General features: G+C 38.5%; 1 protein-coding gene across 6 annotated transcripts in view; it reads right to left on the bottom strand.

The window, feature by feature from the left end:
• Nucleotides 1–3,859: 3,859 nt before the first annotated feature.
• Nucleotides 3,860–25,329, bottom strand: part of LOC103723575 (NPC intracellular cholesterol transporter 1-like) — a 112,632-nt gene continuing 91,162 nt past the window's right edge. For 5 of the 6 annotated variants that reach the window (XM_039123861.1, XM_039123865.1, XM_039123863.1 and 2 more), the window contains 7 exons: nt 21,720–21,813; nt 10,937–10,973; nt 10,768–10,825; nt 8,396–8,506; nt 5,568–5,635; nt 4,519–4,742; nt 3,860–4,431 (listed from right to left, as the gene is read on the bottom strand). In XM_039123861.1, the coding sequence (XP_038979789.1) occupies nt 4,331–4,431; nt 4,519–4,742; nt 5,568–5,635; nt 8,396–8,506; nt 10,768–10,825; nt 10,937–10,973; nt 21,720–21,813 (693 nt within the window). In that variant the 3' untranslated portion in view covers nt 3,860–4,330. The remainder of the gene's footprint in view (nt 4,432–4,518; nt 4,743–5,567; nt 5,636–8,395; nt 8,507–10,767; nt 10,826–10,936; nt 10,974–21,719; nt 21,814–25,329) is intronic. The other variant, XM_039123862.1, reaches the window with a different exon arrangement.

Below are 25,329 nucleotides of genomic sequence, written 5' to 3' on the forward strand. Positions count from 1 at the left end.
CGACGGAGACCTCGGCAACAAGATCTGACGGTTTTACAGGTCGGAAAGAACAAACAAAATCGAGAAATCCAAAGAAAATAGGGGAAAATAGAGCACTCGTTCTTCTCGGCCAAATTCTGGTGATCACTAGCCGGAAACAAAGCTCCAAAGATTGCGAAAGAGGGAGAGAAGGGTTATCCAAGAATTTCTAGGTTCTTACGTAGCTTTCTGGCGACAAATGGCAGTGGCGGCAGCGCAATCGGCTACCGACAATCTTAGAGGGATTCAAAGAAATCCGGCGACAGGCTTCGATCAAAGGCTTAGATTTTCTGGTGGGATTGAAGAGAGCCTTAGAGGAGCTCTAAATAGAGATGGAGGAGGCCGGAGTTCGTCTTGGCATTGGATTCCTTCGGCGAAGTCGGAGGAATTCTTCCTTCGTCGCATATGCTTAGCACGTACGACCACTTATTTTTTTTGTTTTTTTTCTTTGGGCCAAAGCATGCTTCTAGGCCGGTCAAATAAACCTGGCTCAGCTCGGTATTAGGCTTTAAACGGCCTGGAGATTACTGATATGGAATCTATGGAGCAATTACTTACAAGTACATTTTGTGCAACAACTCTTTCTATCTAATAGAAAAAGGATCCACAGTCTTTAACTGATCTTACATGTTGAATTTGCTGCAAGACAATAAATAGTCTTCCAATGATCTAGCAGACAATTTCATGAGTTATAGTTTCAAGGGTTGAGATTGATGCTTAGATAGTCGTAGATAGCTGCAAAAAAGGTGGTGGAGTGATGGAACCTATTATTCTTAGGGTTGTACAAAAAACCAACCGAACTATGAACCTGATCTAAACTAGTTTCTTTGATTTGGTTTATATTGGTATTTTAAAATTTGATTTTGTGTTGGTTTAAGAAAGTCTTCAATGAAAAAATTTGGTTTGATTTTGGTTTTAATTTTTAGAAAATTGACCTGACCGGACCTGACCCAACCCATATGTATATATATAAATAAATATATTCAAACTAACCCAACCTAAATCTACCCGACCCATATGTATTTGTGTGCATATATTTCAAATTTTTAATTTTTTTCTTATATTTTATTTTTATCTATAAAATGGAATTCTTAGATTTTGACTTAGCCTAGCCCATTTATCCTGACCTATTATATAATCATAGGTTTCGGTTTTAGTTTTTGGAAACTAGGTTAAATCGGTTCAGTTTCGAGTACATGTTCACAATAACCCGGCCCGACCCATGCACACCTCTAGTTATCCTGTTGAGATTCATCTCCAAGTCCTAGTCTTATTAGGAATTTTATTTTTAAGTGTTGGTCTATGTTAGCTAGGTTGAGCCTTAGTCTCAATATTCCCGAGCTTGTCTTTTAGTTGAAGATAGTGATATTTTGTGTTTTAGTGGGAGATGGCGACATTTTTATCTTGTTGTGGAAGAGAGTGTGGTTTTATGATAGGGAGAGAGTTATGTGAAAAGTGATAGAGAGAGTCTTTTATAAGGCATTTTTGTGAGGAGACGAACTTATTACTTCAACCTTTATTTTTTTGAAAAAAATTATTTTTTACTCCCAATTTTTTTTTTCTTCCACTACCATTGCTTGGTTTAATAGTATTTATTTTGAATCCTAGGCCGACGCATTTGATCTACACAAAGATTATGTTGTTCTTCATGGAATAAGAGCAAGGTTTGAGTGTGGCTAAGTGGTGGGGCTTCGATTAGATTTATCTCGAGTTAAATTTTCGGAGTGACAACTTGAATGTTGGTGGTTTTGAAGGTAATTGTTTAAGGTGATACTAGAGCTTCCAGTAATTTATTGTGTGTGTAGGTAAACATATGGACTCTATTATAATTCAATATTCATATCATAATGGTTGACTTCACCAACATCAACATGGTTGCTTTTGCTACCTCTTGTCTTCATAAATTGAAAAGCACATGTTACTCAATTTGGATGTCCATGGTCAAATCATATTTGATGGGACAAAATTTATGGGATATCTCGGAAGAATCAAAAATGATGCCAACGAATACTCTTGATAATAAGGTTGCAAGAAAAAAGTGGAATATGAAATCTAAGGAGGTGATGTGGATTAACTAAGCTATAGTTGATAGAGAGAATTATCTCCATATCTAAGATAAAGAGGAGCCAAAGAAAGTATAGGATATTATTGTGGTCATCCGCTCAAGATCTGATAAGATAAGACATCAAGATGTTCTCAAAGAAATGTTACTTGAAGAGTGGGTTCTAGTTCCAGGCTTTCTCAAAAATCCAAATGAAGAGCAGAATCAATTTAAAGATGAAGAATTGAAGCAAAGGAAGAATCATCAGCTAGAGACTGGATCTAGTTTTGAAAACTTAGAGTAGGGCAAGGTTGATCGGCTCAAGGATCAATCAAGAAGAAAATTAGGAGCAAAAGGAACTTGATCAAATGGATACTGTATCAAGTTTAGAAGAGGTGATGGAAGAAGAAAGTTGATTTTGAACTTGCTTAGAATGAGCCAAAAGATGTTATAGATGATCCGGTTATAGAGATTCTAATCATGCTAAAGCTATACAAGATATGGATATTTTTTTTGAAGATTTAGTCAGCTTTGGGGATGAAGAGTTGACTAATTTTAAAGTAGTTTTAGAGATCAAGTATTAAGAAGATATGCTTCGTATGGATGAGTCATATTGTGCCTTAGTATTCCGCAAGATTTTTGGTGCACCAGTTAATTCTAAAGCTACTCTAGAGTTTGAACAGTTAGAAGACTTTACGTATGAGAATTTGATACTATATGTAGGAGCCAACTGCATACATACATATAGAGCTACTCAATTGGAGGCATGTGAATGTGACCAAAGTTTTGTTGTCGATTTTACTTATTTGTAGGTAAGCCCATATGCTCTAGCGAGCAGCGATTGCAAATAGCAACTTGATGTTCATTGGCATAAGTTCGATATTTGATGGAATCTTGGTAGCGTCAATACTCGGGGAAAGTGGAGGACACATCGACTTCAACATATTCATTAGTGGGGGGGGGGGGGGGGGGGGGGGTGTGGATGGGCTAGTAAAAATATTATTATTCGTGCTAATAAAAGAGCTATGCTGTTTAATTATCAGTTGATTTCGAGGCATTTCACTGCATAACCCAGATCCAAGTTGTTGTTAAGCCACGAGCTACAGCTTAACATCAACCTATAGAATACACATTTCTTTTTTCTTTTCTCTTTTTTGAGAAATACAGACTAGCAACAAGTGCAGCTTGGTGATAGGCTACTCCAGCACTTGGGTTCAGCTTGGTGATAGGCTTCATAGAACTCTTGTGATGAGGAAGCAAGCCAAGCTTAAGCTTGTCAAAGTCTAAATTGGTAAACAAGCCAAACACAAAAGTTTTAGGCCTGCAAACCTAGATAGAACCATATGCCCGGCTCTTGTTTAATTAAGAAACAAATTGAGCTTGAAGAATTGTAATTAGGTTTAGCTTAAGCTCTCTCAACAAATAAATAATTGTAGAAGTAAAGTGTTGATATAATTAGAAGAAGCAAACAGCAATCCTAAGTTAATAAAATTAGAAAAATGTATAGCAAGTTTAAAATATATGTAAAAAAAGTATAGTATGTAAGGTACTTTTTACATTTCTAGGATTAAGCAGTTCCAAGTTTGAAGATCTCCCCAACTACATATGGTGGGGGCAGCCTAAGCATATGGTGAGGGCAGCCTGAGCAACCAAAATCTTGCACAATATGCAGTCTAAATTAATTTTTTGATGAAGCTACCAAGAATATAAGATCACAAAGTTGTGTTGTACTGCTTGATTGCATTAAGTTGGGCGTGCAGTTTGATAACTAATTATTTGTTTATTTTTGCTTGCTGTTTCATACACATTGCATTTTGGAGAGGTCTCGACAGAATATTAGAAATTCTTATTGCATCCTTCAGAAAATCCCAGTCCAGAACCCATACCGCGATCAAAATCAGAAACCATAACCATACAAGTTTAGCACTCTTCCTTCCTGGTGACACTTAAAATTACTCCTTTCTCTAGAGCAAGATAACTATCTCACTGCTTGTTGAATTGATATTGGATCGATTTCTCCCCATTTTCTAATAGAACAATGCTGTCATCAATTTTCGCGACCCGAAAGTGCGACTTTTCTGGAAGACATGGAGCAGCGGAGCACCATTGATGGATTCTTGATGTTTCAAGCTCAATCTTTTTCTCTTTTCTTGTACATTATGATCTGGTTTCTAGTTTTACATGATGAAACAAGTTACATAAGCATTATTGCGAGCCAAAAAAAAAAGGTCAATAAATGTAACACGGGTCCGCATAATGAGATTGGCCAAGTTAGAAATTGATTAGCTTTGCTGAGTTGACGTTGTTGGCTGAATTTCTTGTCTGTTGACTTGTATGAACCTTGAAGGAGGGCCACAAATGCTCAACACCACCTGCACACAACCAAGCAATAATTAATACAAGCTTCACTAATCTCCGGGATGACCATATTATAGAAAGGGTTTATTTCAATAACTTACTGGTAGGAAGACGAGTCCATGCAGAAAACCAATAAGCACCAGTGCCAGATACATTTGAAAGTAATAAACCTGCAAGATCGCCGTCAAACAGCTGAGATTTAAAACTGGTGGTTTCTAGGTCAAATATAAAATTAGAAATCCAGAGTTCAATAGAAACCACAAAGACTTCTGATCTTGAGAAACGTAAGACAATCACTCCAACTAGCTTTGTCAGTGTAATTCCACTGCAAGAAAAGAGAAAACAAGTATTAGAATGGCTTCAAGATTGTAGATAATAAAGGACTCAATTGAATACATGAAGGACAAAAAATAAACTCAAAATACATTATATTTCAGTAAATGAATCATCTCATACATTCCTTGGCAATCTTCAATATCTCTGAAATGCTACCAAAGTTCTATGTTTCTGATTATGGTTCTGATGCTTCTGACAGTACTGCAGAATGGGCAGCTTGGAAAAGCGAATGCATTATTTGAATGCAATTGTCAAATTCTCCGATGATGGATGTTTGGATTCATGGGTTTGAATCAAGCTAAGGTGTGCAGACTTCAGCACAAATTTGGAATACCTCTCATGAAAGGGAAAAAAAAGGAAAAAGGAAAAGAAACAGAGCAGGAGAAAAACTATGTTTTGTCTGGGGAATTTTTTGGAGAACAAAAACAAAGAATTAACTGGGTAAGATCAAAGTGCATCAATTTGATAGCTAATACTTTTTGTAGCCAATCAATTTGAAACTTCTCTAATCAAAGTGCATCTCTTGGTAAGATCATAACGGAGGGCATTGTATGGAAATGATGCTACTTTCTTTCTGACATGGGATTACAGGAGCTACAATTATAACTTCTCTTGATAATTAAATATATTAAACTAGTTGAGTCAGACAACAGTGAATCTATTCCTGGAGCAGGAACTGTTGGAGATAAATAAAGATTTCAACGAAGGAACTACCATCAGCAGTTTCCTTCTCGAGTATCATAATTATTTGGTTTACTAGTATGCTGTTTTACTGGATGGCAGCTACAAAACAAAGAAGCAAATAACATCTTACCTGAATACAGAAGCACCCATGGTACTCAGAGCCTCTTTGACCCTCGTCTGCCTATCCCCATTGCTGACCTGTGACCAGCAGAATATTAACTCGAAAGGAAGAAGGTATCTAAAGATAAATGCTTAGGAAGCAGGTATGGGAATGAGTTTCTAGAGAAATTCTGAAGTGGGTGCAACATCCAATATAGAAGAAATTTCTATCTACTATGGACTTCTTAATTGCCAGTAAAGCCCTAGCCTTGTATAAATTATACCATCAGAACTGAATAGCAGTATCATCTGTAGTGTCATTAGGTTGTTGAATCTATGGCTCAGTAATCTTACCATCCATGCTCAATCGCAGTTAATGGTCATGTCATGACTCAAACCCAATCAATAACTCAAATCATGCAATCAGTTTCCAGTTTTATAGCCTAATAATGATCCAAGCATTATTAATCCAATTTGATAACTCAAGTTGGCTGTAGTTTTCAGTCTGGTAACCTGATGGATCTAAACATAATTGATTCATTAACCAACAAATGAGATTTATATTGAGAGCAAACTGATATGATGATACTGCACCTACCCTACCACCAAGCGCTGTTTCTCTCTCATCAATTAATATTTTATTGACCCCTCCTTTCCCTTCTAGAAGTTCCCACCTCTACTCTCATCCACCCAGTCATCCTCAACATCAATATGCCATTACCTATGCTCCCTCTTATCCTCTACTGGTGCCCCCCTTTGTTATCATCCACCACCTTCTCCACCTTTCTTTTCCTTAACTCCTCTCTATCATCCTCAAAGCCCAATTTCCCTTCACTTTCCTCACCCTTAACCCTCTTTACACCTCCACAAACCTTGCAACTCCCTTCCTCCCAATGAAACCTCTCTCTCGGGCCCCACGCACACCCCCCGCCCCCCCCAAATTACCAAACCCTCCTTAATCCATGAGTTAAATGATGCATGCCAGGCAGCATACCATCTCATTAAATGACCAATGTACTAGGGTAATCCAGCATAACTTCGAGGATGCTAGACCCAACTAATACATTGAAGACAGTCAGACTATTGAAGACCAACATCCCAGATAGCAGTCAAAAGAAAAAGAAGAGCTCAGTGAAGTCAAAGAATAAAATCACTTCTTTTCTATCAGATTGAGTTAGCTTTCCATATTGTCAAACGAAGTCTAGGTAAGGAAGATATCACCAAAAAATTGATAAGGTGCCGCTGTAGTGAATTCAGTGGTAGTGATATCAAATATCAATTGACACTTAATTTCTACCTCAAGATGCCTAGGAAATCACGTAATTGTCAATTGGCATGGATAATCAATATTTTGGTTTCCGTTGTTAGTAATCTTAGTCCTACTCAGGTTCTTAGTCCTACACATCTATTCCTCCATTGTGAGCATAAATTTGAGTTAAAGAAGAATGTAGAATTTCTTTCTTAATTATTATTGTGCAGCATCAGGCCATTCGTGATTAATCTGAGACAAGTACTTGATGAGAGGCTATGCTCCTTCAATCAAATTCAGATTAAGGTATTGGTGTGAGGCTGGGATCCTTGTATCAAAGCCTTTTGAAGCCAAAGGTGCAAAGCTAAAGTTTCGGAAATTATGCTACTTGGACCCTCATGACCATCTCGAAGAATCTGTGTCAGATCTTATCGACAAGTCAGACATGTATTAGACGCCTAAATACTCAACAAAACTCTTTGATGGTATCTTTCACAAATTGGTACATACTCAGATGCTTTCATTGATAATTCTGATCCTCGATAATGACATCAGAATTAAGCTCTTATTCCTTTGGGGAATTTGTCAAATATGTACGCATAAAAATAACGTTGCAGAAAGTCATGTTTCTTATATTCTAAAAATAATTTAGGAGTTTGAATAAGAGGCATGTTTGTCGAAAGCCATATTTGAATGTTGTTTTCATAATATTGAAAGTATAGTTTATTTATGTTCCGTGAATGTTCCTATATCCCCTTTTTATCATCTTCCTGAGATGCTTGAATATGTCTATGAACGTCATACCCATATCCAGACAACACTGAGAGAAATAAGAGGTACAATGCCTATTGGATATCTCATCATAAAGAATATCACCTTTCTTTTCAACAGTCAATTTTTTGGCTTTTGCAATTTTTTAATTTAATTCACTTTCCTGACATTTGTATATAATTTTCTTGCAGATACTCTATATGTTATGGGCTACAGGACTTCATATACTCGCCTATATCATTTAAGTTTCACTCATATATCTAAAACCAAAACCAAAATGCTTCAGTTTCATTTGAAGGAAACAGAAAACTAGATCTAGTTTCAGAGTTTTGGTCATAACTAGTTTCTAAGGCCAAATGAGGAAAGCATTTTCTCTACACCAAACTTAAGTTCTGAGTTTTCAGAGGATCTAGATGAAACCATAATAGAATATGTTATGAATAAAAAATTGAAATTACTTGTCCACGGGCTTAGGTAGGATGCAAAAACTTTTTCATACAAATCACATACCTGGTTAGAAACTACTAATTTCATATGTCTGAATTATGAAATACAGGTAATTCTTACAGTTGCATGCCCAAGTAGTGCAAGGAACAGCCTACAATCTCTGTAAATATATATACACACACACACACACAAACACATCAAATATATGCAAGTCTATATTCGTACTCCAAAAATGATTTATTGAAAACGGTCATATTAGTATAAAGACATCGTCATTGCTGGATTGTGTAGACCAAAACAACAGAACTGAAGTTGTGATAAAGAATAACACAACCTATATTATGAATGTAAACTATTAGCATCACTGTGTGATAAATGAGAGAGAGACTAACCGAGAATGCATGTGTGATATGCACACAAAACTCAACAGCAATTCCTATTGACATGACAAGGTTTACAACAGAAACTGCATTCAGTTGGATCTCCAGGATAGCCATCACTCCCTGCCAGGATATGTAATGTTAGCATATGGAAAAACTAACTTTTGCAGTAGATATCATCATAAAAAACAAGCAAAGAATTCAAAATCAAGAGCCAATTACAATAAATGTTACAAGGAGTCATAAGATACATGTGAATATAGATATTTTAGATGTCTGTAAGTGATATATTGTATTTTGTGATATGCTACAGATATGAAATAGAACCGGCAGGCACCATCTGAACATAATCCATAAGTGAAGTAGAAATAAACTTCCATAACAAAAAGGCTAATCCATAATATGTTGAGATGGAGCTCTTCACAGGAAATCAGGCATATTTCGTTCATAAATTGAAGTTAAACACTCGGCACTACAGATGATTAGTATCATTTTAATAAGTGAAACTCTATAAGTATTATGAGTATGACAGACATAATGCAAAGAAAAGGTGGAAAACATTTCGATAGGATAAAATTTAAGAATACAAATATGTCGACTCGACATTTTCCTTGAGTAGCAATGGATCACTGGCAAAAAATATCAAAAAAGAAATCCTGAACAATTGAACAAAGATCACATTTCAATAACCCAGATGAACAAGTTTGGTTGAGATTTTTCAGTCATCTAACCACTATCTGAATGCTTCACAAACATGAATTCGATACTTTTTAAAAAGAACAAGTTGTACTAGGCTTTTTACAGAAGAAATACCTATACAATCTTTAGCTTCAAAAAAGTGAAAAACCATACCTAGAAACAATACATTTATATATCACTTTGTTTATCTGAATAAGCCCCACAATTGTAACCACTTATAAGTCCATTATGAAAGTAATTTGATGCATTAGACGTTAACTATAGATTGGTTGTAGACATGTTTACTACATCTGCATCCCTAGCCTATTCCTTTGATATTCATAATTTCAACTTAAAGTTAATGGTACATGAGACATCACATGGCAAGTAGACCAGTTGTTTCCGATGATATATTGATTTGACAACAATGATTGTAATTCAACTCTTCTCTCAATTGTATATCATCACAAGGACCATTGCCTTCAGACTCCTTGGACTTTTTAAATTTTTAAAGCTTAACTACTATATGCTAAGATCCATTTCTTTTTGTCTACCCAAACACACTCTTGCATTCTTCTAATATAATTGCAATATTACTTGACCAGGTAAGTTAATCAGATCCATAGGTTATTCAAAATTCATGCAAGATAAGTATAAAGATACCTACATTTGTTGCCCTACTATGGAAAGTTCCATTGTGTACAGACAGCCTGTCACAGGACTACGTTCTCATAATATATTAGATTTCACCAAGTGCAATTCATGAACTTCTGGTTCCCTGCCCACTTAGAATTATCAGGTATAATTGAGACAAACAGTCATATTTTCATTGTGAAAAGGTCCCTGAAATTTGTTAAGTTAGCGCATCTTAAGTGAAAACTACCAACATGTTACATATAAAGTCTTCATGTAGGGAATGAAGTGAGCCACATTAGAGATCCTAACAAAAAGCACCTGAAAAGGTTCTTATTTGCCCAATAAATAACCTAAATTGAGCTCTTATTCTCATTTCCCTATGGAGCAATGGACATGAGCAGAACTGATGTAGATCTGATCTAGGAGACTGAATATACAATAAGAGAGTTTATATTTGAAATTTCATGTTTGAAAGTTTAAATGAATCCTAAAGTTACTTCAGATTTTCTATACAGAAGAGCTGCTATTGGGAACAAAACTATGCTCCTGATGGAAACTATTTCCAAGACTTGAGGTGATTCCTCCTGTCCAGCCCAAACTGAGGGGGGATGGGGGAGTATTTGGACATAGAAAAGAAGTAGTCGTATTGACTATTCATCATCAGCAATGATTGCGCTCCTCTCTTTTCTCTCTCCTGTTCTCCCTCTCCCCCGCCTCCTCTACTATGTCGGTACGGGCCCAGCACAGAATAGTACGGGGGTGTACCAACCCGTGCTGCCGGACAACCAGTCCGGGCCCTGGTTCCGGCACAGCAAACCTTGTTCAAAATAATCTAGTATAGAAAAACTAGGTTACACAAGCCTCACAAATACTTGCATAAATAGGTCTTGATTGGGGTAAACATTATTTTCATGAGAATACATACCAAAGGTCTGGTAGCTTTAGTTACAAATATCAATGATTGCAAAAGTAACAATTATAATTTCGGCAAAACATTTGGTTGGTCATCCATTTATAGATGAGTAGAAAGAACTTAAAAATAATATTTGGAGTTGCTAGTTGGAAGTTACCATCATATCAACAACAATCATTGCCAACACTATTAAAATGATTGTAGAAGTCCATAAGCTGCAACCAATAATGTATGCATCGAGAAATGAGAACTCAAAAGTCAGCAACAGCACTTAAAAAATAAAATTCATGGGACAATCTTAGATTTTTGGTATGAGTGCCGCAGACCTGCAGGTGATGACCAGACAAACAAGAAACACAGCACCTATTACAATAGGAAAGCTTGTTAGTGCCTTATGCATAAAATTCTCCAACTTATCAAAAAAATCTCTAATCATTCTCAATTCCACAAACAAAACATTTGTTCTCAGTTCATATGGATTAATAAAGAAATCATGCTCTATGGACACTAGTGAATGTTTCAAATAATTAATTTTTCTTACTTATGCAATTTATGAAAGGACTATTCTCAAACATCTCCAAATTTTGCCCATTCATCTGTATGTTTTACTTTCTTTCTGATCTGATTATCTATTCTTCTATAGTTAAATCTACACCACTTCCTGGATTTCTTCTTAATTCTTTCCATATTATGAATTTTTGTCAATAGAAAATAATCATGAAACCAGATTTTTTACTATGGTCAAGTGCATGTGAAGTTTGACACGATCTTCTAATATAATGTTGATGATGATATGAGTGCAACAGGCCAGGACCTCATCCAGAAAAAGCCTAGCTGGAAGTTTATTAATTGGGGTCATTGATCTTGCTTAAGTGCCTGACACCTCCCTAACACATGCCCAATATAGAAACAAACACACAATGATCTTGCTAGCATAGGTCCTCACAATGAGGGTTTGTAACTGCTAGAAATGAGATAAGCTTGATTAAATTTTTGTTTTAAATTGTATATCTTTCGTAAAGTTATAGTAAATTGAATATTTTTATAAATGAAAAGAAAATGAAGATCTAGATCAGCTATAAATATCGAATAGGGCATTATAGGTTTCTTATTTTGCTACCCAAATTTCAATTGATTTGGGGTAGAAGTTTAACTTAGGAGTCCAAGTTTGTTAGGGATTAGATGCCTCAAGTATCCTATTTTGCTTCTCCATGTTGTTGAATGAGAAGCAATATGAATCTCTAAATATATTGAGATCTAGGGCCATCTAAACTCAGATTAGCAAAATTGGCTTATAGGCTTTTGGAGGGCTTGATCCCTTGGAAGTGATTGAATATCCTTCCTTTACCACTATTCTCTTCTTTCTTTTTACTTTGCTCAAAACACCGTATATAGAGAACCGGGTTCCCATGAGGTTGTAACATATCCAAGGACCTCACCCAAAAATGCTAACTAGAAGGTACCCGAGATATATAAGTACCCAAGATAAACCGATTGCATAGCTGATGTGAAACTAAACACACACATACATGGGTCCTTACATACTCTCCCCATTGAAGCCCTGACATACTCGTTAGGCTAATGGTTTGAATCATGGTATCCATACCGGACCGGTCCGGTTTCTGATCGGTTCGATACAGTGGTGGAAAATGGTTCTAGCCCCTATGGGCCGGAATCAAGAGATACGGAGGGCGTACCAGTGCGAACCGGACCGGTTCTCACTGCTACAAGCCCGGTACCACCTTGTACCGGTGCGAACTGGACCAGTTCCACCGGTACGCCTTCGAGCATGCCATAGAATGGCATTTAATGTTGTCCACAGTATGCTGCAGCGCGTTGTTGCCGGTTCAGTACCGGTTCGACTAGTACCGAATCAGTCCAGTAGGCGACCGATATGCCTACCGGTATCGAATCGGTCTGGTAGGCGACCGATACGCTTACTGGCACTGATTCGGTATAACTTGGTTTGAATCAAGAAAGGCTAAATTGAACTGAACCGAGCAATTTAGGTTGTACTAAGCTAAACTAGCCAAGAATCGAAACGGCTCGGGCGGTCGGGCCGGTTCAGCCTTGTTCAGTCTTTTCAAAACCCTTGAGACCCCTTGTTTGGTCTTTTAAATGCTCTCAAGACCCGTTCTGAGCTCCATTGCGTATCCCAAGTGCTCCCAACCCTCCCATTGAAACCCTAGAAGGTCCTCTCTCCCTTCTGGCTCTCCCTCTCTCTCTCTCCCTGCAGCCCTACACAATCCCGAGCCCCCTTTTCTTCGTTGCTTGGCTACTGCCACCGGTATGGCGGATTCCATGAATGGGGAAATCGAGATCCCAAGCCCCCCGTCCTTCATTCCTTGGCTAGGAGGGCATTGCCGAGGCTACAGAGGTGCTTGGAACTCAAATGGAAGGTTCTCTCTCTCCCTCCCTCTTCCTCTTTTGGTATGTCTTGGAATAGAATGGCATGGACCAGTACCATACCATACTGGTCACCGATAGGTACAGGCCCCGATACCGATTTGGCGGACCTTGGTCCAAATTCATTCAAATCCAATCACAAGTTCCACAAATCCAATCTAGACCCATGTTGCAAGGGCTGGATCCACTCTGATACCACTTAAAACAACCTAGGCACCCAAAAAGGCTAAACACATGCCTAAACACGATGTGGGACTAAACACATGCCTCCAAGGATCCTTACAAAGGCTATGCTTGTTAAAACCTCACCACTTAATATTTAGGAAATAAGCATATTTCAGAAGGGGAGGGATGTCGTCGAAGCAAAAAGTGTTGCTTCAAGAGCAATAAAACATGATTTCATATAAATTGACAATGACCCTTAAGAATATAAAAGCTACGATAGGTGACTGATTGTGGTAATTCCTAGCAACTCTAGTGCCTTTCATAATGCCGTAGTGAAGCATTCAATGAAAATAAACCATTATGAGCAACTGTCAAGTAAGATTCAAGAAACAATCAAAGCATTCACTTGACTGATATGAACTTAATGACCTATCCATATAGGTACAATACCACTGCCAACATTATCCACCATCTGTTCCATAGAGGTGGAAATCAGATGTGTTGGGTTTGGTTAGAGGTCAGCTCACGTGTGACATAAGACCATCAAACCTCTATCTAAGACTTGACTCAACTCAATATTAACCCAAGCTCCTTAACCTACACTCAACATGATCTCAATTTTTTAAGCTTGGGTTCAAAATTAGGTTGGTTCGGGCTAGAATGGGTTGATTAGGTCAGAAGTCATTTTGAAGGATTAATTAAACTGATCAGATCAAAGTATTTAACCATGATAGATTAATTGTACTACTAAGCATTAAAGTAGCAGCAAATGAGCTAAGAAACACTGTGAAATTAGAAGTTTAAAAGCTATAAGTTTTAAAAGGAAAACATTGATCAATAAATTAGTACAATAAATAAAAATACATTTATATTATATAAATACATAATATATAGGATTTGGTTTAGGTAGTGTCAACTGCTCTGGGGTAGGCAATTAGAGGAGTGCATTAAAGATTACCAATTAAACCAATTGGTAATACCAATTGATTTACCAATTGAACATGGGGTTGCAGACCACCTCAATGTAGAAGGCACGGCCAGCATAAGGGAGGGCAAGATGCTGTGATGAGGAACAGTAATGGGTATATGATGGCAATAAAGGATGGAAACCAAAACAATAATCATCAAGCTTTATCCCAACTATTTTGGGTTGGCTTTACCTCAACTTATCCATTCTAGTTTTACCACATATCCATCTTGACATCATGGCCTATACTCGCTTTTCAGAACCTTCATTCTTGCCTATTATTCAGAGACATATGATGTCGCAAGCCTAACTGTTGTTCTATAAAATTTCTGTTTAAGTCACATGATACCCTAAAAGCATCTTGGCACTTCATCCAACAATCATTATCATGTTACATATATCTTTGTTTATCCACAATACTTTGTATAATGATCCCAGATAATGAAATTTATCATTCTGTAATAACTCTTTCTCATCAATCTTAATTGGAACCCTATCTTCTCTATTTTCACCAAAATTGCATTCCCTATTCTCTGTCCTTTTTCGACTAATTTTTAAGCCTTTGTTCTTTAAAGCTTTCAACTAATTTTTAAGCCTTTGTTCTCTAAAGCTTTCTTACTCAAGTCCAATTTAGCATTTATCTCCTTTTCCCATCAACCAACACTATATTTTCTGCAGATTGTATACACCAAGGCACATCTTCCCAAATCTTAGCTATAAGCTCATCCATAACCATAATAGTGTAAAAAGGTAGGACTTATCATTGATCTGTGCTGCAATTCTATTGTGATTGGAATATAATTGTTTTACCATCAACCTAACACTTGTCATAAGTCTAATATCCATATCTTTAATGATTTCAATGTACCATTTACAGATGGCAGACGCCTTATCATAAGCTTTTTTTAAGTCAATTCAATAACCTTATCATAACCTTTCCTTTTAAAAGCCTAACAAATTACCTTTATTGGCACCATGGTTTGCCGTACCGGCCCGAACCGGATGGTATGGGACATACTGTACCATACTGGTTCTGTACTGGTACCTGGTACGTGTGGCGTACCAACACTCGATACACTGAAAAAATCTCATACCTGATGTCGGACAGCAAGGAAAGAAAGAAAGAGAGAAGGAGAGAAGAGGAGAAATAGGAAAGAAGAGAGGAGGGAGAAAAAAAAACTAGGCTTCGCACCTAGCCTCGGTCAGGGTTTCACATGCCAGAGCTAAAAGAACGGAATCACAATTTCATTCATAGCATAACCCTAAATGATGTACGGTCCAACATATTTATAAGATCCAAAAAATGCAAAAGATCCCTAAAAAGAAACTAGTCTCATAAAAGACCCTCAAAATAATGAAATACCAAAATAAGCCCTAAAGGTTGTTACATAACAAAATACCCTAATAAGCCCAAATAACATAAAATCACTCGAAAATAAATCAAACTGGTTGGACCATCCTCCTACGGCGACCGTAGACCTGAGTGACGGGTGACCTGGCACTAGTGTTCGCACCAATACTGTACCACATTGACACAGTGCTAGTGTGCACCAGTATAGGGTCTGGTACTGGGATGGCGAACCTTGGTTGGCACATTATCATAATAAGCTTCCTCAAAGTCAATAAAGGTCTTATATAGACTTTGCTTTTCCATATTTTTCTATCTATTGCCTAACTAAGAAGATAACCTCAATTGATTATCTTTTAGACATAAATGCAAATTGGTAATATGAGATTATCAAAGCTTTGCTCACTTGCCCATTTCCATCCATGATCGAACATTGTACCTTTTTTATATTAGAATGGTATGGTAACTTCATGATACCACTACCGACAATACATACCAAAACTGATGCTTCCAAAAAATTGAAAAAACATCAGTACCAAGTACCAACCAAGGTACGCTGAACCGGTACCGATTGGCGTACTGATGGCGACCTGGACCGAGTTGGTACCTGTTCGGGCCGTACCGAACTGGTACTGACCCAGTCCGCAGCGAGAGCGCGCTAGCGCTCGTCTCGCGCAGTTCCTAGCGCGGCTGGGCGCGCTGCCCCGCGTGCGCGGGACGCACTTCCACGTGTTTCCCTGCGCTTCCACAGGCAAGGCCGCGTGCACGGAATGTGTTTCCCCGCACGGGACGCATGCAGCCGCGTTCCTCTTTTTTGTTCTTTTGTTCTTTTCTTTTTCTTTTCCTTCTCTTCTTCCTTCTTCCGGAATCTTCTTCTTCCTTCTCTTTTCTTCTCCTCTCTCCTCCTCTCTTCTCTCTTTCCCCCTTCTCCTGCAAGCAAGGAAGGGCATTTCCTCGTGCGAGGCCCAGTACTGGTACGTCTTCTTTTTCTCTTTTTATTCTCTTTTTTCTTCTCTTCTTCCTCTTCTTCTTCCTCTTTCTTCCTCTTCTTTCCTGTTCTTTCCCACGCATGGGGGGCACTGCCCCACGCGTACCAGTGCGAACCGGACTAGGTCGCACCGGTACGCAGCGAAAACTAGTCGAACCATTTTCCATGGCTAAACTGCACCGGTTGGCCCCGGTACTAGTACAGTATGTGCTGAACTGACTGGTACGCACCGGTTCAACATACCATGGTACCAACCAAGGTTCGCCATGTTGGTACTGAAGCCTGTATTGATTGGCCGGCGGCATGGTTCGGTACGCCCCCATGTCATTCCTGTTGGGCCCATACCAACACAGAGAAGAGGACGAGGGAGAGGGAGGATGGGAGAGAGGAAAAGAGAGAAAGATATGGGGGGAGGAAAGGAGAGAAAACATGCTTTGGAGGGGTGCTGAAGGGCCATAAAGGGCCAGAGCAGGGGTCCGAAGCAGAGCCCCTCCTCCGGCACCTTTGGAACCCCTCCAGCGGCCCTCCCCCCTTTCCCTCTTCCTCTTCCTTCCTCCCCTTCTCTCTTTCTTTCTTTCCTTCTGCTTCTCCTCCTCCTGCTAGTTTCTCATTTTGAATGTCGGAACCGTCTCGGTCCATCGCCGGCATAGCTCAGTACGCCCCGAATCAAGTGGTTCGAGATGATTCCATATTTTTTGGTACCAACGTACAATTGCCATCACTGACACATATTAGTACAGACCGATATAGACTGTTATAGCTGATACATACCAATATAGCTGTACCCATAGTACACTACCGTTGAAATCGGATGATACAGAGCATACCGTAGTATACCGATATATGGTACGAGTGGGTGTACCGACACTTAGTAGGCCGAACTGGACTTGTAATGTACCATCCCAACATAGTAATACTGTGGCACTAGTACAGGTCCGATACCGAGATGGTGTACCTTGGCTGTACCTATACTGGTGCTCGTAGTGCACCAGAACGGTATGGAACCGATCATATCATCCCATACCATTCGAGTGATTTTTGAAACCATGCTTCACAGAACGACTTATAAGCTTAATTCCCAATAATTGGAGTAAGGATGTACATGTAACAACCCATGACCTCACCTAAAATGGCGTTGAAAGGTATTATTCGGATTTCTTGATTCTGTTTAGGAACCCAAGATCTACCCAGCGAATAATCGATGTGGGACTAAACACAAGCCCGCATGGGTCCTCACATACTTCCTCCATTTAAGCTCTGATGTCCTCGTTAGGCTAAGATTCAAATCCATTCAAATCTAATCACAAACACCACGATCGGCTCGTAGTCAACCCCAATAAAACTATGCTGCAGTATCCTCTAGTCCACAAAGTTGTAGACTGTGTCAGCTCTGATACCATTTATAACAATCCAGAATCTCACCTAAAATGGCCAGAAGGTATTATTTGGGTTTCTTGATCCTGTACAAGTGCCCAAAATGACTCCGTGGCCTCTCCGCTTTGAGGAAGACGAAGCAAGGGCTTCTCCTCAGGCCTCGGGCTGAAGTCGGTTAGGCTTGCCAACTTCAGCCCAATATAGGCCATTTTGGGCCTGTCCTCACAGTACATTCTCCAATCATATGGTATTTTTTTGGTTTTCAAAATCTCATCATCTAAGGTAACAGGCTAAGTTAGCTCAATATCTTTCATGCTTTTCCAAACTTCAATGTGTTTCATCTGGATGGAGTGCCTTACACTTTTTACATCCTTTTCAAAGCAACCACCCCCTCAATTTTATGAATATACAAAAAGAACCTTGACAAATCTATATTTTTCTTCAGTAAGAATTATCTAATGAATTTCTCATTTAAAAAACATCTCTATCTTTTCTAATTTATTTATCTTTTACTAAAAACCTATTATCCTCATTCTTTATGTATTTAACAATGGTCAATATCCTTAGGTTTCTGATGAAGATCCAAAAACATGTTATGATGTATTAAAGAATGCACCGTAGGGACTTTTTCTTATTCTTGTTGTCAATTTTTTTTGGATGTTTCTTTCCTTTTATTTATTTATAACTTTTAGAGGGTCATTTAGAAATAAGGGATGAAATTAAAAGATCCCATATTTTATTTCAGTAGCTTGATGAACAAGTTAATGTACCGGTACTATTTATGACACTATTCATGCTATTAAAACTATGAAATGAAACCACATTTTATTGGGTAGTTTAGGGATTTAAAAGTCTTGTTCGCATTTTTTATTTATTTAAATGAGTCATGTATTGGGATTTTATGCATAATATTAATGGATTAATGAAGAGGAGCGAGGGAGGGGGAATGTAAGAAGCCACTATGGAAAAGGAAACAAAACATTAGGAAAAAGAAAGAAGAAACAACTATTGTTTTCCTCCAGTTGAAAGCAAAGCCTCTCTTCTCCTTCAACTATCAAAAGAGGAGGAAAATGAACAAGGCAACAAGAAAACAAAGAAAATAGAACAAAAACTAGGAAATGTCGAGAAACTAAATATCAATGGGTTGCCGACTTCACTTAGTTTCTTCAAAATAAAAAAGAAGCGCCCTCTAGGACCCTTAATTCTAATGAAACAAGGGAATCGGAGGATGGAGCCCTTCCTTGCCTCTCCACGACCCTCCGTAGCCCTTCGCCGGAATCCTCCAGCCCTCCCCCCTCTCTCTTTGTCTTTTCTCTCCCGTTCTCCATCTCTTTCGCCCTCTTTGCTTTGTCAGTATGGGCCCAGCATGGAATAGTAGGTACAAGTACAAGGTGGGTTTTTTTCGGATATTTGACCCGTCCTAATCCCTAATAGAACTCGTTTAGCAAATCTTGTAGAGTTTGGATGGATATGGGGTTTGCCCCTCAAGTACCCGCTACTTGAACACGATTATTCATAATATATATACATATTTTATAAAATTTTATAAAAATCTATATATTGTGGAGGGAGTTGAACCCCAAATATCAAGGACATCCAACCTCTACCTTTACCACTAAGCTACAAAATTTATTTGTATTTAGACTCTTTGCCAAATTATTTATACCCATTTTTACTTGATATTATTCCCTTATTTTTTTGTTTTTGTAATTCCGAGTCGAGTACCCAACTCGACCCGTATAACCCGATACAAATAAAGATTAATCGGGGGGGGGGGGGGGGGAGGGAGGTTGTTATGTACCCTATGGATTTACCATATTTCGATGGGACGTGTTTGGGATTTTTGGACATTTTTAATCAGATTTGAAATGGCTTCGGGTAGTGGGATTTTAAATGGGTTCGAGTATGATAGGACAAATTTGTGGATACCCTACATGTTGCTATTCCTACAGAACGACATGGGGATGTATGAACTGTGCTACCGGGCAACTAGTATAGGCCCCGGTACTAGCATAGCTATCCATCGTCCCAGGCATGGCATGCCGTACCGTACCGGGCATACCGTACCATACCAGTTTGGTATCGGTACCGGTGCGGATGGCATATCGATATTTGGTATACCAAAAAAACTCCATATCGTACTGTACCGATACTATGCTAGTGTGGCACTGGTATGGGGTCCGGTACCGAGATGACGAGCCAAGGATCGCCAAATCGGTACTGGTAGGTGTGCCGGTCAACCATCGGACCGGTTTGATACAAGTTCGGACTGATACCGAATCGGCCAAAAAGGTCATAGTGCGCACGCGGCACGCTGTGGCAGATCAAATCAGACTTGGTGCCGGTTCGCACCAATTCTTGGCCGAACCGGACGGAACCGGTCCGGTTTCGTTCGGTTCGCTCTTGTACCGAACGGTTTCGGCCCCATAGGGGCCGAAATCGTTTTCTATACCCAAACCAACCCAGTCAGAGACCGGACTGGTTCAGCACGGATTGAACCAGCCGGTATGGGCGGTTCAACATTACTTGCAGCGAACCTTGGTCCCAGATATGTCAACCACCGATGCTCTCTCTCCTCCCTTCCCCTCCTCTCCTCTCCTCTCCTTATCCTAAGCTCTGCCGACGACCATAGTAACCCACCACCACCCTCCCCGCTGCAACTCCCTCTCTTCTTCCCTCTTCCTCTCTCTCTAACCTTTGCTTCTCTCCTTACCCTAAGCTCCGCCACCAATGATAGTAACCTTGCCTAAACTCCTTTCCTCCCTGAACTTCTTACCCTAAGCTACGCCACCACCACCCTCATCTAAACTCCCTCCCTCCTTCTCTCTCTAACCCCTGCCCACTCCTCTCCTTACTCTAAGCTCCGCCACCAACCATAGTAACCTACCACCACCCTCCTCGCGAAAACCTAGTCGAGCCAACAGTCTCCACTAAAAGCTCTTTCTCCCTCCCTCCTTCTTTCTCCCTTTCTCTTCCTCCCTCTCCTTATTTTGGTACGTTCAGGCATGACACAGTACGGACCTATATCGTATTATACCAGTAAATGAAGACACGGGTCATGGTACTGGTTTGGTGATCCTTGCTCCACATTTCTAGGCACCTTATGAGTCGGATTTGTTGCCTCGATCCTTGGATGGCCAATCTAGTATCAAATAGAGGATCAGTATTAGCGTGGCCACCTAGGAGGTGCAATTTATAGACCATAGGGATGGGTGGTAGATTATATAGAAAGATGGAGTGATATATCTAGACTATGACCAGGATACTGATGTCTACGAGAGACATTGGTGCTCTATAAAATTTTAAATATTGGTCCATTTTTTATACTTGAAATCCATTTGACATACTATTTTGTATTCAATTATATGATAATCATGCATTCAATTATGTTACACAATTGGATTAATTCATCAATTATAGATGCTTGTTGAGAATGAAGACCTATATGGCATAAAAGACATCAAAACAACATTAGAATTGTAAATTAAACAACCATAATCAATGAAATATATGCTAAAAACATTAAAAAAAATAAAAAAAATAACAGTTGGTAAATAATAAAAAATAAAGGAAATGGTATATTGGTAAGGCACAAGTATGCCACCATGTACCATGTGTCTATACTGTATTGAACCGGTCACCGGTTGGTATGGTACCCAGTACTAGTTCGGCAAACCTTGATTAAGAGTATAGTTGCACACAAACTAAAAGGTCATTTACATTATTAAATATGAAAACAATCTATCAGACAAATCACTTAAAAATAGGAGAAAGTATGAAACATGCATTGACAATCACATTATGAGCTCCTTAATCGCAATTTGATAGTATTGTAGCTGAAAAAGTGTTGAGAATACAAACCAAGGCCAATAGAAATGTCAATCAAGGCTGTCTTCCATATATCAAGATACTGTTCAAAGAAAATATAGAACACCGAATATGGAAAGATTTGCATCTGCATCAAAAGATATGCATAAGTGCTTATGTAAATCTCATCATACTTTGTTGTAAACAAACAAAAAGCATCAAAAACACAATATATGAATATCCATATGATATTACATCTAAAAATTTCATCATCCTCTTCCAATTAAAAGGTTGACAAGACAACTATGACATTTATCTGGCCAAGTAGAATGTATTCATGCTATAACAACACTAAAATAATCAAATTAGTGGGAAAACTAGATTAAGAGCATGTAATGTATGACCAATTAGGGATGGCCTGCATAGGAATGGTAGGACATGAAGGCCTTTGGAAACAAAGGTTTAGGTCAACAAATCTGCTTGTCGTCTTGTTACCGAAAACACGGAAGAAAAGGTTTTTTCGGTGATTCTAACATTCAAGAAGGCCAAAAAAATTTCAACTTTACATCTTTAGATGAGGTATAGGTCCAAATCAAAAGTTGGTAGTAATTGGTGGTGGTCCATAGAATTTCTATAACAGAAGTCAGATTATGCAAACTAATGAAGAAAATATCAGGGAACTTGAGGTTCAGAAGAGTAGGAGCATCAATAATACCAATAGACATAAGAATTCAGAATGTTCCTTAATCCTTTCAAAACTGATCACATACAATGAACCTGACCTAAAGAAACCCTGTCATTCTTTCAAAACAAATCACCTCGAATGATTCTTCTTCCAGCCCCTATCTTATAGGTCCTTTTATACAATTTGCATGTCTAGTCTTGCAAAAAACATAAGGCTTAAAAACCAGAAACTAATCTTCTAATTATTTATTAAAATGAAAACATATTGATCGTAAGACCTACCCAACATATATAAAGTAAGATTTTTCACAACAATACTACTTGAAAAAATATTCTGTAATCTATTCTAATTTCTATAAGTTACCCAAATAAAAACTTCGAAAACAAAGAAACCAAATATATTCGACTATGTTCACTTGGTTACATTTAAGTATAAAGCTTGAGATCTATGGCACAAGGCACTTTTCTTGACATCAACCATGGTAAATTGGTGTTGACTTTTTAACATTGCTCGTATTGGATAAGAATTGACCAATCATATGAACTTCAGAATCAATGACAATAACAGAAAACAAACTCATGATAGTGTACTCAGAAAAATAACTTGGTGGGTTTTAAGAAGGAAGAGCATACATAAACAGTACATTAAAATAATTAAGGACATGCATATTGGGGCATTGACAAGCGTTAGGAGTCGTTGCATTACAACAAGTATATCTCCAGTTACTATAGAGTTGCATCAAGGATCAACATAATCTATATCTTTTTGTACTAATTATGGTTGAACTTAATGACAATATTCTAGAAGATACCATAATGTATGTTATTTGCAGATTATAGTGTGACTGATTGATGAAAAAATAATAATATTGGAAATGGAAATAAAGATATGATACCAATTATAATTAATGACCAATGGATTCTAAAAAGTGACTGATTTCGTTACTTAGGATCAAGGTCCGCTGTACCGGTACCGGTCGGCGTACCGGTCGCGGCCCGGACCGGTACGAAAACGGTGGCGTACCGGTCCGTACCGGTCCGAACCGGTCCCGTATCGGTCCGAACCGGTGGCGTACCGGTCCGAACCTGTGGCGTACCGGTCCTTCAACAATAAATTACCGGTACCGGATTTTACGCTGATCCGGTACCGGTCCCGGGCCGGACCGGTACGTACCGGCCCGTACTGGCCGGTACGGACCGGTACGGCAGACCATGCTTAGGATCTTATAAACAAAATAAATGGGACATAGATGAAAATATATGTAATAAAATTTGAGCTGGTTGGATGAAGTGGAGAGGTTTACCTGGAATATTATGTAATAGCTGCATACCTTGGAGACTAACATAAATTTTTGTAGAATATTAAGGCCTACCATGTTGTATGGCTCAAAGTGCTCAAGATGAATGTAGTAGAAATGGGAATATATTTTAAAGTCGTCTCCAATATATGATGAGGACAAAGTGCCCAAGTTATGGCTTTTTTCATATTTATTTTGAAGGCGGTAACAAGAAAAGGAGTGAAGGATCTACGGCGACATGGGTGTAGGTTGTGAGGAAGGATATGAAATTTAAAATATCATAGGTAGTCCTAAATAGGAATATTTGGGGAATGAGGATCCTTAAACCCAACCCCTAATAGGTGGGAAAACACTAGATGGTTATTGTTGTAGTTAATTAGTGAGACCTGATAAAGAAGGAACATCAATTTGGTACAATAACAATGTTAGAGGCATGCAGGAAGGAGCAATAGAAAGTACAAAAACTATTTAACAAGAGACCAGGTAGTTCCTCTTGGAATAGGCCATGGCCAGCTTTGAATTCCCGTATTTACAGATGCCCAGGTGCAGTACCTACAAAAATGTAGGAGGCTACCTTGTGTAGTCTGTATTCGCTAGATAGCAGTGTTAGTTGTCGAGAAAAGATAAGATGCATATGTTATACTGATTATGCAATGTGAGTTTCATGTAAATAATAGTTTGGAAATCAAGCTGAACTGCTGAAGCAAAGCGAATTACTTGGTTTGAAACTTCAGAATATAAGAGGAATCACATGTGTCAAACTTAATTTTTAAAAAAATTGCAGGAAAGTACATTTATTATCTTAGATCGACCTATTAGAGAATGAAAATATATGAAAAAAGTTGTCTCCAATAAACCAAGATGGATGAGGTGATGAAATGATCTAAATACTATACCGTACCGGCACAAAACACACCTTCAAGTCGGTACAAGCTTTGCACCGCCCATATCAAGGCATACTGCCCTGTACCGAGGCATACCGAGGTGCGTACTAAGATGGAAATTAAGAAAAATAGTTGGAGAACTATTTCGGCATAGAAGTATACCGTATCGTACCATACTGCACCGAACCGTACCATACTGTACTGAATCGATAAGGTAGATACGGTATCCGGTACCAAGATTGCAGACCTTGGATCTAAGTGTTATGTAATATAAATATCGATATTATAAGGACATCATATTCAAAAATACCATGACAAGCAATATGATCAATACAAATTATTAGGCAATCACAAGGCCATTGGGCCCCAAGCATTAGATAGGAGCAAAATTACTTAGAATGTTAAAGCGGATTAGAATAAAACTATGGAGCAGACTAACAACCATTGGATTTTACTAAGACAAGTTGAGGGAAAGTTAGTGAGATGGTTTGACATGCAACACAAACCAAAGGTGTTGCCACGACTAAGGTGTGTTTAAATTTGAAATGCTAGAAAATGAATAAAATAATTAGCGACTTGGAGAATAGTAAGGATTTGTAATTCAAAGTCTTTCCATAGTACATGAACTAGCCTTTGATAGAAACAATAATTACCATTAATGCATATTATAGACTTAGAGAATAGTAGGGTAATGTAGTGGAAAATGAGCCTGGTGACATGGCATGATCCGATTGGTCCAACTCATAATTGATGTGGTGTTCTACACGGCCGAACCAAGTCTCCCTTGATCAAGCCAAG

The sequence above is a fragment of the Phoenix dactylifera genome, chromosome 2 (assembly GCF_009389715.1).
Source record: "Phoenix dactylifera cultivar Barhee BC4 chromosome 2, palm_55x_up_171113_PBpolish2nd_filt_p, whole genome shotgun sequence".
Lineage (NCBI taxonomy): Eukaryota > Viridiplantae > Streptophyta > Magnoliopsida > Arecales > Arecaceae > Phoenix > Phoenix dactylifera.